Source organism: Equus caballus, chromosome 5 (assembly GCF_041296265.1).
Source record: "Equus caballus isolate H_3958 breed thoroughbred chromosome 5, TB-T2T, whole genome shotgun sequence".
Classification (NCBI taxonomy): domain Eukaryota; kingdom Metazoa; phylum Chordata; class Mammalia; order Perissodactyla; family Equidae; genus Equus; species Equus caballus.
In genome coordinates this window covers 97407375-97423296 of record NC_091688.1, presented here as the reverse complement: position 1 = coordinate 97423296, position 15922 = coordinate 97407375, and the positions used below count along the sequence as shown (strand labels likewise).

Genomic DNA, 15922 nt, shown 5'->3' with positions numbered 1-15922 from the left:
TGGTTTTGTGGGGACCTGGAATTGGCCACCCCAAGATATGTCTCTTTGGCATCAGGATTATTTGAGGCTGATTGCTTTTGATAAACTGGGACAGGCAAGGAGGCTCTGAGGAATGGAACTTGCCCTTTGTTAGGACACGTTTACATTTGTAAGGTAAATCTCTATCTGTAAAAGTTGCCTCCCTCTCTGTACCAGGAAGAAGAAAGGAGATGACCTTCTCTCTACAAACTCTTAATCAATACCAAAGGCAAGGACATAAAATCTGCATTTTATTGTGCTAGTCTGGTAACCTCCTGTAACTGACTTCCCTCCCCCTCCCAACGTTGGCATTCCTTAAAGATTAAGCATCTTTCTTTAGGCTAGGAACTGATTGCTGAGCTCACCTGTGACCACCCAGCTCCAGACAATCGACTTGCCTCCGGCTACGCCCACCGAGATAGCAGACCACTACCTGCTGTGTCCATCAAGCGCTGTGCTGACGGGGCAATCTTGTGACTAATTGTGGGAGGGACATTTCAATCACATGTGAAACACCCCGTTTGGGGGTATATAACCACTGTCTGCACCCCACTTCTTCAGTGCCCTTTCTTCCTTCGGGAAGAAAGGCCCCGGGCCATGGTTCCTCATAAAGCTTTGTTTAATTTTCTCTTGCTATTCTGTCTCATGTGAATTTAATTCGTTCTCCAGCCAGACGAACCCCCATTTGGGGAGAGGACATGTCCTCCTCCCCTACAGTTTGAAGTACAGTATAGCGCCAGCATCAATTTCTAATCCAGAGTTCCAAAAACTGTCTTTCTTCCCATTGGAAAGGAACAAGTTTCTTTTCACTTATGAAAACAGTTGCACTTAACACCAGGGAGGGAACTTCATTGGCAGGTATGTTGACTCTGCAAGGATCTGCAGTTACTCTTAATTGGTTGTGATTTTAAATAGCAGAATTTTTGCCAAATATTTTGGTACAAGGGAATGAATCTTGGAGTTAAATTAAGAAGTTCTGATTTTAAGTGCAGAGCTACTAGGCACCTTTCTGAGATGAACCTTTGCGCCCTTCCCATAAGTTTAGATAGCATTATCCACCAAATAGTTTCAGGAAGGGATTAAATGGAAGCATATGTGTGAAAGTTCGGTGTAAACCATATCCCAAAGAACTGGAAGTCTATAAAGGATTGCTGCAATTGTGTAACTTTTGTGTTAGCTTATTTTTTCAGATTTTCAACAGGTACCTAAAATTTTTTGAATCACTCCATCCAGCTGAGATGCTGAGATATGGCAAAAATGTTAACAAGGACAAAACTATGGGTGAAAAAGTAGAGCTCCACAGAGGTCAATTCCAACATTTGTCCTTTGCACAATTTCTGTTCATCTCCTTGCCATTCCAGAACCCTTTCTCAGTGCTGTTTTGTAACACATTTTAAAAATGATCTGGCTTTTCAAAATATAGCTCTCACTCTTTTTCTTTCTACATGCAAATGATATGAAATTCTGGGATGTTGTCCTTAAAAGTCAGCCCACCTTCATGGCCCAGATAAACTGGGAAAGGATCCTCATTCTTTGTACTCTGCAGATGAGGTGTCAGTCTCCAAAGCCGCCTCCTAGACAATCCCTAGCACCCAGAAAAGACGGGTTTTGACCTCGAATATGTTAGCATTGCAAATCTAAGAATATAAGCAAGTGCATTTTCTTTTTAGAAAACTGAGCTCACACTCACCCCAGAGTGGCAGTTGAATGCCATGCAGTCTGACCGTATTCGTGAAGGACTAAAGCAAAGCTTCCTTCTCTCTCGTAAGGAGGAAACAAAAAACCTATAGCCTACATTCCATAAAAGAATGATTCCAAGATAATAAATCCATTTTCAAAGAAAGAATTCACCAGATGGCTTCAGAGGATCAAAGCCCTTGTACGTACAGTACTGGCATCATCAATATGTTTCTCAACATACTGCTGCTTATGAGAGTTTAAAGAGAAGTGTGTGAGAATTAAGTGTGTGTGCCATTATGTGAAGGAATATATGAGTGTGTTTGAGTGTGAGAGTCTGTGTTCATGGCAGTCAGAACGGCGGTGAAAACGTGAAGGGTAGTTGGGAAAACCCTTCTCTCTTTGCGCACTCCCCGGGCAGCAACCCTGGCCCCAGAAGGCGAAGGGAAACGTGAGCGCGGGCACAAAGGTCGCTGCCTTGACTGATGCGAGGCGACCGACCCGCCAGCAGAGACTTTCTCCTTGGCAGCCAACAACCTGCAGCAGGAGAGGCGGGCGGGGGAGGAAACCCCGAGGAGGCGCTCCCGGCCGCCTCTTTGCTGAGATAGCAGGAGCAGCCGCCTGCGGAGCCACGCGCGCAGCGTCACCGAGCCGGTGCGGGTGCAGGGGCGCGCGGGGAGGCTCGGAGGCCGGCAGCCGCTCCGCCGCCCAGCCGCCCGCGCCGCAGATCGCCGCCCGCCCGAGGAGCCGGGGCCGCGCGCTGCCGGGCGCCGTGCATCCAGCACCTGCCTCGCCACCGAGAGAGGCGGAAGGGACCCCGCGAGCTCGGCCTGTGGTCCCGCTCTCGAAAGGCAGCCTGAGACGGAGCCGGGAGAGGGCGGGCATTGCAATTCGCCGCCGGACTGGGATTTTTCTTCTCGCAATTTGGGGAACCCGAGTAGAGGTCAGAGGGGCAGGCGAGGATCTCAAAAGGGGGCCGAGCGCTGTGAACGTGTGCATCCCCTCCTATCGCTGGAACATCTCCTTGACATTTTTCACACTTTGAAGCAGCTGCAGCTGGTGTCGTCGGAAAAGGGGGTGGGAAAAAGAGAGGGGGCGGGGAGAGCAGGGAGACACAGCCAAGAGCCACGCGCGGCGCCTCCTCGCCTGCCAATCCTGGCACCTGTGCGCCGAACCACTGCACCGAGGAGGACCCCACTCAGGGCGAACCCCGAGCTTGAAGCCACGGACAGGCAGCCCCTGGGCAGCGGGTTCTCGCCGGCGGGACCTGCAGCCGCCCACTCGGCCACCGCCGTCGCCTGCAGCCGCGGGAGCGCACGGCCCCTCCGAGCCGCCCGCTGCGCCCAGGTCCTCGGGGGTCCTCGCCCAGCAGAGGCGCGGCAGCGGGCAGGGGCTGTTACAGAGTTGGGTGCACCATTCGCCTTTTCCTCTCATCTCTTCTCCGCCCAGGATTTATTGTCTGTGGAGCCTTCTGGGGGTGGGGAGAGAGCTGCGCCTCCACCACCGCCACCGCCGCCGCCGCTGCTGCTGCGGTCGCTAGCGCGGCGCGCAGGGCAGGCGGAGGCCGGGGAGTGGAAGCGCTCCTGCCTCCCCCGCCGGCGCTCCGGACTTCCCCTCGGCCGCTTCCCGCCGGAACCTCTCCAGCGGTCCACCTGAAGGGCACCGGCATCATGGTCTAACGAGGCACCGGCCCGGAATCCCCTCTTTCTCCTCCTCTTTCTCCTTCTACTCCACCCCTCCTCTCTTGCTCCTCGGAGGACCCTCGTGCCCCACTCCACTGCGGACCCCCGAACACTTTAAGGAATAACCCTTGGCAGCTGCACGATTCACTCTCTCCGGAACCTCATGGGCAGTTTCTCCCGCTGGCTATGTGAGTAGGACACTCTTGCTCTGTGGCCAAGGGGGCTGCGGGGGCCTCGCCGCTTGTGGCGGCGTTGACAGTGAGCGCCGGAGGTGTGGGACCCAAGCGGCTGGCTGGGGGCGGGGGTGGGAGGACGCAGCCTTCCGCGCTCGCTGGGAGCTGCTCGCGTGGTGGCCCGCGGAGGCGGCGGGGATGTGGTAGGTTGCGGGGCATTTGGAAATGGGGTGCTAGCTCTATGGGTGCATGGGAGCACCGAGGGGCCTAGGCTGCCGGGAGACCCTAAAGGGTTACATACTGCGAAAAGGAAACGTAAAGAGCGAGAGCTGGGCGCTGGTGCTGGGACCACTGGTGGAGCTGAGGTTGGTCTTATCTCCTCTTTATTTTGGGGATCTCCAGTCAGCTTTTTCTTGGAGGTTTCAAGGATGAAGCGCTCGTTTGATCGTGTCACACACACACAGACATAGACATACACACACGCACACTTGTGGCAGGTCGCGTTTGTCCCTTTATCTTGGAAGGTGTACTGTTACTGTTTGATGTCTATTTGTTTGAAAAATACAATTAGAAGATCTTTATGCCATTGAGGATTGAAGGGAAAGGGTGGGGTTTGGGGAGTGGAGGGGAAGAAGGAATATGACAGACTGGAGGACAGAAAGAAGTGGGGGAGCGATGGAGTCGGGGAGAAAGACGCCTCCCTCGCGCTAAACTAAACAACTCCTGCCCACACATCTCCTTTGTGTTGCACGGCGTAGCTGGAGAACCTGCTCTGTTCCCAGTCCCAGTGTTAGGAACCCTCCAGCATCTTGAGTCCTCCTCAGAGTCATTAAGGATGCAGGACTAGTTTGAAATCTTACTGTGGAAAGAAGGAGGGAAGCACATTCCCATTACGGTGATCATGGCATCCCAGCTCGTGGACAATTAGATTGCCTGCGGAAGGTCTCTAGTCTTACCGTTTGCAGTCAAGAACGGGGGTGAGGGGATGGGGGTTGTACAGAATGCCTTTAAAATAGTGTGACTTCATAATAACGGAGATGGCTGCAAAATTGCTTCATTATACTACTTCTTGGCCATCAGGGCTGAATAAAGGACCCGCCTCCGCCCTCTGCCTCGCTGTCTCCTCCCCACCAACTCACAAAGCCAGCGGGCTGGGCGAGAGGGCGCAGCGCCAGGCGGAGAAGGGAAGGGGTCACTTTCACAACTCCTGGGAATCGGCTTCAGAAAGGAACCATCTGCGACTCCCACGACTCCCACCTTCCTTTCGAAGTTCTCCTTCAAAAGGAATCAGAAAGGGGGTGGGGGCTCTGAGACATAAAGGTCCTCCACCTGCCGTTTTCAATTACTTTCCCAATACCTTTCCACACATGGAATTCACCTGCAGTGGTAACTGGGTCAGCACGTAAATATGTGTACCTGAATACGTTGAAATGTGGCTGATAGATGAAAAGCAATTTGTATGTGAGCATATTTAAACCTGGGCAAAATTTCTAAGCACAATAGAGATTTTATAGCGTGGGCGAGAAGAGTGCATTCCAGCGAAAGCAGGACACGTGATCTCTCCAATGGGAGAGATACAGTATTCGGAACTCGATTTTCTTTGTTCCAGGCTGAGCCTAGGAGATGCTCAGCATCCCGGTTGCTGGAGTCCTTCTCTAAGAGGAAAGATAATCAAGTTGACCAGGCGAGAATAGAAGGTAGGGAAACACAGGTGAAGCACAGGGAAGCACCGGGGAAGAGCTTGAACCTTCTCTGCCGCCCACCTCTCCTCTCTACCGCCCACCTCCCATCTCCCACCCCACCTCCGCCCCGGCTACCCCCCTATTTAAAAATGAGGCATTTAAATTTAAATATTTAAAGTTCCCTATTTAAAGTTGCGGGAGATGTGGCGGAAAAGTTCTCCAGCCCCTGTACACGTGGGTTCTCCAGCGCCTCGGAACCTGCTGCGATTCGCGACAGATTCTGCCACCTCCCCAGTCCAAGTGTCACGCCTCCATCCAGGTGTCGTGGAGCTGACTTCACAGATTCCAAGAGAACCACCACGAGATCTTTTTGCAAAAGACAGTAGAGCAGAGTCAAATCCCTGCCTCTGGGAAACCACTGATTGCACCTGGGAAAGAAGGAAAGGATAGAGGTGCAGGAATGGTTTTGTTGTCCCTTAAAAATAAGTCATAGGACTAAAGTATATTGAGAGTGGTGTTGAGCGACTTTGCGTTTGGACTTCTGGGGAGCTGTCTCAGGCCTGTGGAATGACCTCAGGTGGGATTATTTATTAATTTAATGAAGATACAACTTGTTCCTGACGCACCATTTAGTTAGAGTTACCTGATTTGGATATTATTTCGTTTTTCACTTCATGTTTTATAAGCCATCTTAATGGGCTGAAGTTTTTAAAATGTGAGCTATTTCTGTCCTATGCTGCATTGCATCATACTAATATGTCGTGGTATGGGGAAGCAGAGCCAATTTCCATGACATACTGTGAAGTGAGAGTTTTCTATACATTTTTTTTAAAATACTTGACGGTCCAAGAAAAGATGTGTACTTACCATGGCAACCCTAACATTCTCCATCACGTGTGCCTGCACATATGCAGCTTCAGAATTAGAAACAACTTAAAGAAATAAACCTGTTCCAGTTACAGTAGCCATGTTTTATTCAGAATTTTAGCACTGCTTTAGGCTGGCATTAAAATTTTAATTAAAATCTCATTCCACTTTCTTTTGTAAGCTTTTAATTTTTCTACTTCCTCTATAAAATACAGAACATAGATTGAAGTGTTTTTGTGTGTCTGTGTATTTGTTTGCTTTGGATTTTAAAAGATTGTGAAGATGTAAGTTAATATCATTACGAATTTTTGTCGCTCATGAAAGTCATTAAATAACTATATTATTCATATCTGTTAATTCCTAGGGGTATTTCTTAGATGTCTCTTATTTACAGTTCATAGAGCATGGTAATATTGGATATAAAAACCTGGTCTCTTTAATCATGGCTTAAAATGTCCACTTTTTCCAACAGTAGAAAATTTGAAGATAAATTATGTTTTAACTGATGCATCAAAATTTTACCTATTTATACTACAATTTTATCTTCTGATGACTGTGGCCTCAATATAAGGATGGATCGCACATTCCCTGATATTAAAACTTCATTCCATACCCAAATTAACAGAGTACTCCAAGAGTAACCAACTATTAATAAATTACCATCTGAGTTATTTATAGATTCTTATTACATTTTCTCCCTTCAATTACCTTATTTCATAATTTTTGGAAAATTCTTCATTTAGAAAATATATGCTAGTCGTTGAGTAAAACACTTAGAACAACTGCACCACCAATAAAAGATATTGTTTGGAGTATTTTGTTCTCTCCAGTAACAATGACTGCTTGTTGAGTATCATCCACATTCCCCTTTGGATGAGTCTAGTCAGCCATGTGAATTTGCAAGATGACTTTGAGGGAACTGTTAATTTAAATCTGTAACACAGAACAGACCTTTAGTTTGTACCAAGCCAACTGACCATTGAGTAATTCGCATCTCCAAGGACACCTTGGAGATGATTCTAGGATCTTCTGAGAATCCTGAAGTTTACTTTGAATCTCTTTAGTCTAGAGGCCACATCAGTATTCAATGGAGAGTTTTTAATGCCTCAGGATTAAAAAATGGAGTTTTAATATTAAAATGGCTATTCGACCATAACGCAGCAACTAAATTCTATTCTGAGGAGGCACAAAAGTAGAAAGGAGCCACCTAGGTGGCAGGTTTTACATATGTATTCAAATATCGAATCATGAATTGTCAATCAAACTCAGAATTAAAAGTGGCACTGTCAATCAACAATGTTTGGAAGATGGTGGCCCAAATCAATAATATTTTTCCTTTATGAAATTTTTAGCGATGTTTTGTAAATCCAGGTTCTAGTCCTTGGAAATATTCATGTTTTTATAGAAAATATTCTAGTGAATTATCCTGAGGTAGTGAAAGATCAATAAGAAAACCTTAGATACTTCAAGAATTAACATATGATCTTAGGCAATATAAACCAGCCTCTTTTAATGCTGTAAAATTGAGGTTGTATTAATTGCTAATTTATAACTCTAGTACCTAGCAAATATAAGACAAAGTGGTTTATGAAAATTGGCTTGGATATTTTAGAGTGCCACATAAACTTTTTGGTACAAATCAGTTTTTCTGTAGCGATGTGTGTGCGTGTGTGTGCGTTGTTGTGTGTAGTAATTGCATAGTATATTTTTAAGGTATGCCATTTAAATACGTAATTACATACTTCTATTTCCTATCTTGGAATTAAGTGAGTATGCTCAGAAATCCACGAGCTTTTGTGATCAGGGACCATCCCTGGTCATCTTGCTTCCCTTAGCATGTAGTGCATGAACTGTAATCATAGTTCTAACAACAGCTACCAAGGAGCAAACACGTGCCGTGACTCAAGTGCTTTACTTCAAAATAATCCTGTGAGAAGCGTTATTCTCCCCATTTGAAAGATTGGAAAATTGAGGTTCAAAGACAGAAATGACAAGTCCATGTCACATAGCTAGAAAGTGAGGAAGATTTAAACCAAGACTTGGCTCCTCTACCTTTTGCTCCACGCATGCTCTCTCCTTGTAGGCATAAATTGATGCTTGTTCAATGACTGAAATCTGTACATCCTCGCATTATTTCCTAATGAATAAAGAAAACTCATATTTTAAACCAGCTTTTCAATGTGATCTACATATTTGGCGATAATGCACTGTGTTACTTTTGTGACTGTCATTTAATATTGGTACAGAGATACTGCTCCTTATCTTCCTGGCATAATTAACTCATGACAGAAACATTTAATAAGCTACTAGAATCTATCATATAAAAGTACATTAAGGAAGTTTTCAATAAGGCAAGCTTTGAGTCCATAGTTGTCATGTGTACTTCAAAAATATGATGATATATTTGATCTATAAGTCCCTGGAGAGGGATCATATATACTATTTAAATTATTAACTATAATAGAAAATGTATCATATGTTATTCAATGACACATGGAAAAATTATTAAATAAATTTAATAACCCCAAGGGTTTCCTACATACACTCATTTTCATTACATTGTTCACTGCTCGATAAATTATTTAAAATCTCTATGCAAAATATTATTTTACTTTAATACACATGAAAGCAATTGTATTTACCAGAGATGAAGTACTGAAATTTATATTAGCATTGACATGATCTGTTCAAGTATGTTAACAATGGAGTCGGCGCTTATATTTTTTAAAGAACACATTTACTGCCTTCTTAAAGATGCAGGTTCTTCAGTTGTGTCACGATGTTTTTGTTCTACTCAAAGTTCAGTAAGGTTAAGAGCATATTTACCATCAGGAGATTGTGGCACCACACGCAAGGTAGTAACATAACAAATTTGTTAAGAACAAGGGTATTGTAGAATACATGTGTAAATATATGTGTGTTGGTATGTGTGTTCAGTTGGAGAGAATTCAATTTAGTGCTATTCAAGAGGTAATGAGAAAAAGTGAGAAGCTATGGGTTGCAATTATAGAAAAGAGGTCACTGACCCAAAAAGAAAAATACTGATAGTGTAAGTACTATCACTATCATTGTGAGATTTTCATAAGGAGAAAAAGAAAGTGGTACCATGAAATACACAGCTAGCACAAAAGAAGATGGGGAAAACAGTTGAAAAAGAGCAGTTTGACTTAATTCACCAAGAATAAGAATTATGGATTTTTCTGCTATTATCATATTGAAAGGGATACAGATACTTTTATGTAGTGGCAAAATATTTTATAGATGGCTGGCTGCATTGTCAAATTACTTGGTAATGGACGGAATGGCAAGAAATGAATCTTACTGAGATACTATCTAAGTGTTGTGGAGACATTTGTTGTACTAAAAAGGTGAGTAACGGACACAAAGCTAAAATGTGTAAGCTGAATTTAAAGAATTAAGGTGACACAAGTGGTGTGACTAAACTAATTTTAAAGTGCAAGGAATTAGATTTCTTGAGTAGTAAGGCTTAAGTGTTCTGCATCGAACTCATTCCTTGCTGTGGATCTTACCATGAGTAGGCATCATATGGAGCCATGTAGCTTGGAGATACACCTCAGACCACACATTTTGAGCACTGATATCACGTTGGATATTTACTCCAGTGTTTTTCTGAGTCGATGTAATTCGAGACATGAAAAAATTTTCTTCCCTACTTCAAGTGTGATTAATTTCTTAAGACAATTATAAGAGCGATTGTAATTAAATGAAATATCTATTTAAACTTCAAGTGATTGTTAAATATTAGCAACGTCCTTAGGGTAATAGCATATTGTTGAACATTGGGCATACCACACACATACACATACAGCTGTAATTGCTCCACTTCACGATGCACACACACATAGCTGTCGTCTTACTGTTTCATGAGTTCATAACACTTCAGAGCTGGAAAGGACTTTATAGGGTCTTATTTTACAAGAGGAAACTGAGCCCGGCTAAGTTTACTTTCTTGTTCAAGGTCACACAGCAGTTGGTGAGAAAAAATGGAAAGAGAACCAGGTCTCTTGACTCCTGATTTCTGCAAGTGAAAACACAACTATGGAACAATGGGAGTCCTTTACACCTAAGCAAAGGGAAATAGGGAAAAGAACCTTAAGCCAGTAATTCCGGTTAAGGAAGCCAGCCAAAATGATGACCCCAGCCAAAGTACATTTTTTTCTCCTTTCGTTTTTGGCCTGAGCTTTTATTCTGCCTGAGGTTTTTGGACAATTGTCTTGTCTTTCCACCTTGATTTGACTCTCTAGGCAGTTTAATGCTATAAATTTAACATCTATTATGTCTTTTATTTTTAAATACCTTTATTTAAGAAATATGAAGTTAGTTTTACTAGTATTAAAACCTTCTAAATTTGGGCACTATCTCATTTTTAATGAAAATTTAAATGTTCTTTTAAATTATTGATATTTGTAGTATAATATCAACTAAATGAATATTAGATGTGGAGAAATGTTCAATTCTTTTCAAATAAATGAATTCTCTTCTAAATTTGCTAGTTTCGTTAAAGATCAATCTATGAGTTTTCTTACCAAAGAACAGGAATGATTTAAAGGAGGTTAGTCCTTTCTATAAAATATTGCCTTAAATATTGATTAGGAAAACATACCAATCAGGAAAATAAAATATGATACAGTTGGAATTTGTGAAACATAAGTCATTTCTATGAATTTTTTTGGCATTAGGAAGTTATGTTTTGAAGGGTCCTTTGAAATAATGTTTCCTCTTATTACTAAATGTCTGTTTGTATATCTGTTATGACTTAGGTATCTCTTCTTTCACAAGAAAAATTTGATGTAAATGTTTCTCATTTAATGTTTTTTCTAATGCTGAAATTCTGATTCCACACTATCTGGAAGCTTCGATTTCTGGGAAACTTAGGGCAAGATGTTTTCTAACCTACTGCCAAAACATATCAGCAACAATTATAAAGCACTTTTAAATTATGATGTTGCTCTCTTAAAAATATATATTTGGTTTATAAACAATGACATATAGAAACATTTAGAAATAAAAGCATTAATCTAACAAGACATTCCTACAGAGTCATAGCTAATAACCTGTTTTAAAAGGCAAATTAAAACTTCTTAGTACAGCAACAATGTTTAAAATTGAGGGAAACCATGATGACTAAATTAGTGCATTACATATCAGCACATTAGCTATGCTTTTCATTTGTAGAACAGTTCTTATTCATGCCAGCCTTCAGTGTACTGTTCTGGGACTCGTGGGTGTGAGAGAACGGAACATATTTCTGTATCTGTGAATATAATCCCACACACCATTTTCATGACAAAATCTGAATGTCCTAAGACTAGGCATTAAAGATAAGACCAGATGTCAACCTTTACCAGTCCAGGGCTTGAATGACCTCCATAATAATACCTCTTGTATCTTTCAACATATCTAATTTTCTTAAAGAGCTGTGAATTAGACGTGTAACATAAGGAGCAAGGGTGTTCAAGAGTGCTTCCTTGCTCGCTTGCTTTTTCTACCTTGACATATCTAAGGTTTGTTTCCTGCAGACAAAGAGCAAGCTGCGGAAGCACAAACAGAGTTGACACCAAAGTGAGATATGAACAAGGGAGGAGAGGTGCAAAGTGGTGTATTTTTGTGCTGTGATACAGGAAGAAACTACTAGAACTGCAATGCATGTTTTTCTGTATAAAAATCAGAAAATAGCCTTTAGGAATAGTTAATAAATATACGGATTAACAGGATTGCATTCTATATTGAGGTGGCGTGCATGCTCATTTATGAAAATATATTGGAAAAACTAGGAAAACCTTGGGTAGTTGAGGATATGTTTATCTTAAAGTCTAAAATGTGCTGGTGAATAAAAAAGTTAGAGCAAGGTTTGTATAAACTGTGTTTACCATCTGTTTTTCCTAAATGTAATTGTATATGAGTCAAGCTCTTAGTCTCAGGTATCCTCTCTTTATGAATCCCACTCTAAATACAATCCCTGAGCCAGACCAAGGACGCTTGTCTTCTGTAGCAGTTGACAAGGTATATATGTTCTCTACTATTTATTAATTAGCATAAAGTCAGCCCTGAGGACCTGGTGTGATGGTGAATCCTAACAGGACAACATGTCAGTCTCTGCAGTCAGTCTTGGGGATGCACCTGTCGCTCCTTTTGGCTCTACGTGTGACCAGGACAGCCCTAGACCTCAAGGGTAGATGTCTTCTTTGCATGTGTAAAGTTATCTATGATTTTTAGAATGGAATGTGTTCTTAATCTTCTTCTCGTTTTTCCTGGTAGAATTTCTTTGTATGATTATGTGTGAAAAATAGAAATGTAGAAAAGAAGAAGGTTGAATTTGGATTCTGGGAATATGGATGAATATTTTCTTGTCTTAAATGTCACTTAATGTTTTTAATATTATTGTGTAACAATGGATGAAATAGTGTATTTTTGGCACAGAAGATAGAACATTTTACTGGGAGTCAAGACTTATAGTCTGATGGGCTCACATTGTAGAAGGTGATATACTCTGCCATGCTGCTTGAAGGGTTTTGCACTCTCCTCTGGATCTGAGTCCAGTGAGAAATTTGCCCTTTAGCTGAGTATAGATCACTGTTCAGTTGATAAGTTCTTTTTAGAGTGCTTGGTTGAATGAAAACTATATAGAATATGAATATAGTTTAATGAAACTTTAGAGTTCCTGGATTACCCTTTTTTTAAATAATCCCTTGTCTTGAAGGATCAGACCTTTAAATTGTGTGACTTGTGTGATCACCCAAAGATCACTTTAAATTGATCTTTTCGGGATACTTCAATATGTGAATATGCTGCATTCTTAGCATCCTTAAGTAACTGTTTAATCAGCTGTCCCTAAAACCAGCACATCCATAGTGGCTCGCTTGATTTTTTTTATCTCTAACAAGCTAGCTCACAGCATGGGGCAGAAAAAAATGTGTGTTTATGAATAAATGTTTTCACTGAATGTCTCTTAAGTGACCCTTGTAGCCATTAGTGTGGTTCCCCTCAATTTCTCTTCTCGTTCCTTTCTGAGAACATCATAGGATTGTACTTCCCAGTCCCTCTTTGGAACCAAGCATGGCATGTGGCTTACTTTAGCCCAAGCAATAGGAGCAAAAAGAGAAGAGTGTCTCTTCTGAGTAGAGGTATTTATGACCCATTTGCTCTTCCCCGATGTAGCGATTATAGAAGCATGATATAAGTCATGATGGAGCCTCCATCATGTTCAGCCTGGTCCCTGAACAACCACACGAAGTCAAGTCATCCCTGCACACATGCACTCAACATGTAGCATCAGCAAGAAAGAAAGTGGTGTCGTTTTAAGATTTGGAGGGTTGTTTGTTACTAAAGATACCCTGGCCTTTCTTTCCTCCCAAATTTATTGAGTGAAATTCTAGTGAAAGTGGAGTTGTGATGTCCAGTTTATGCTGTCACGATTACAGGGATGTTATATGAACAAGTCTTTAATTTAGATTTTCATATAAAAAGGTATTCTATTTTATGACTGGTTAAAATTATAGTAAGTAACAAAGCTATATTTAAAAGATACAAAAATTGATCTACTTGAGGAAATTTTATAGGTTTCAAGCACTTTGACTTCTCAATTTGTAGTTTTTTGTACACGCATATTTTGATACACCAGTAGTCTAAGAACTCTGCTACTCTTCTTGTACAATGCAGTAACAGCTCCTCTGATTTGCAGACAAATCAAAGAAACCAAGGTGATACATATTTTCTCACTTTGTAGATTGTTGGGACAATATTTATAATAAAAAAAATCTACCGTATCTACTGGAATCTGCAACCTGTTCTCAGTTTAATAAATTTTACTCAATTTCATGCAGTTACTCATTCTTTCAATCATTCTAAATATTTATTGGGCTGTTACTCTGTGCCAGGCCCTGTGCCAGCAAGGCTGATTACAAGAGTGACCTCTGTTTTCACGGCACTTACAGTCTAATGGGGTAGGTAGACAGACGTTAAACAAATAATCACTCTGGGGATATATAGTTTCAAGTTATGGTAAGAGTTAAGAAGGAAAAGATCAAGGTGCTGAGGGTGAATATAATAAGGATCTGAGCAGGAAGAGCAGCATCTCTGATGAACTGACATTTAGATAAGACCTCTGAGATGATAAGAGTTAGCCAGGCAAAGAGAGAGAGAAGGAGAATTCCAGGCTGGCAAATGGCATATGCAGGACTCTAAGGCAAAAGATGGTGCACTGGAGGGCAGTGTGGTTGAAAAGAGGCCAGTGTGGCTGGATATTAGGGAGCAGGGGGAGATTGGCATGATATAAGGCAGGCATGAGCTGGATCATCTCAGGATTTATTGACCAGGTTAAGAATTTTAAGATTTTTATTCTGCATCCTATGTGAAGTCATTAAGCATTTTTAAACAGAAGAGTGGTGTGAACTGATATTTTCAAGTGATCGCCTGGGCTACTATCTTTACGATGTATTAGAAGCAGCCCAGAGTGGAAGGGATAAATAAGGGATTCATAAATTAGGAGATGTTTACAGTAGGTTGGGCAACAGATTAGGATATCTTGGGCTAGGATTTTAGTAGTAGAAATGGAAACAAGTGGGTAAAACTAAGATATGCTTTGTAGAACCTATTGGATTCATTGCTGAATTGCTAGTGGGAGACGGCTAGTGAGACAAAGTGTGGTATCAAGGATTATTCCAAGGCTTCTGACAGGAACAACTGGATACATGGAGGTACAATTTGTTGTCTGGAGAATCCTGGAGAGGGAGCTAATCTATTCAAGTATAACTAGAATGGTGACACTCATATGAAGGAAACTGATTAACTGGCTGACATACTGAGGAAACGTGAATCAGAGCATCAGTTTATTAAACTAAACACCTCTGTATAAAATTACTGGAAACGTAGTGAATACTTTCATGGAGAAAATAATTAAAGCCTCTTTTTAAGAAAAAAAAGTTTTCAAATAAATGATAGTTGAGTATGCATTAGAGTGACTCACTTTATATTGCTATCTTGGTTTTCTTCTAATTATTCTTTGGCATGAACAAAAGACATGAATACATATCCATCCCTTCTAAATACTGATTTCTTCCATCTTTTCCCATTATGCTTTAAAGTTTGGAAAGAAAAATTTACTCCTGGTGCTTTTATATTTGGTTTCCTGATGAGCAGAAGGATGCTAACCATTGGTATAGCTTGTTTTAAAGAACACATCTCAAGTACTTGGTAGCCTCTTCTAGCCCTGTAGCTACCTGGGTATCCATACTGTGGACTTCTCTGGGCAAGGCCTCACACATTTGCAAGTTGTCCTCTCTGTGGTCCCTTTCCTGGAGCCCTTCACCTTTGGAATTGATTGGTGCTAAGTTCTGCCAGTTAAGGCATACTGTAAATTGGTGCCCAGAGAGTGCATACACAGGTAAAGTGACAATCTTTTATTCATGTACCTATTATGGATACATTATTTAGGAATGTGTTCAGCTGCAAGTAACCAACAGTTAGAGGCTTAACTGAGTAAGACAGTTACTTTACCCCCTCTTCCAGTCAGCATTTGCGGTGGTAACTAACGATCCCAAACATCTCAGTGACTTACAAGCACAAACATTTATTTTTCACTTACAGATGTGTGGGGCAGCAACAACCATGCTTGGCTCTGTTCACCCAGTCTTCTCACTCCAGCATCCCAGCTGAAGGAGTAGCCCTTATCTGAGTTGTGTTGTGCTGCTGGTAGAGGACTGGAGCAGGAAGCCAAACTGACCCACTCAAGTTCAAGGAAAGCTTCTGCTCACACATAGCATATTTTATGTCCATTCACATTCTGTTGGCCAAAGCAAGTCAC

General features: G+C 41.8%; 1 protein-coding gene across 9 annotated transcripts in view; it reads left to right on the top strand.

Annotated features, from left to right (window-relative positions):
* Positions 1-2293: 2293 nt before the first annotated feature.
* The window catches only part of LRRC7 (leucine rich repeat containing 7), a 491842-nt gene continuing 478213 nt past the window's right edge, over positions 2294-15922 (top strand). For 5 of the 9 annotated variants that reach the window (XM_070268846.1, XM_070268842.1, XM_070268844.1 and 2 more), the window contains exon 1: positions 2297-3565. In XM_070268846.1, coding sequence (XP_070124947.1) covers positions 3564-3565 — 2 coding nt within the window. In that variant the 5' untranslated portion in view covers positions 2297-3563. Of the gene's footprint in view, positions 3566-15922 lie in introns of all 9 variants that reach the window. The other 4 variants (XM_070268845.1, XM_070268841.1, XM_070268847.1 and 1 more) reach the window with 3 other exon arrangements.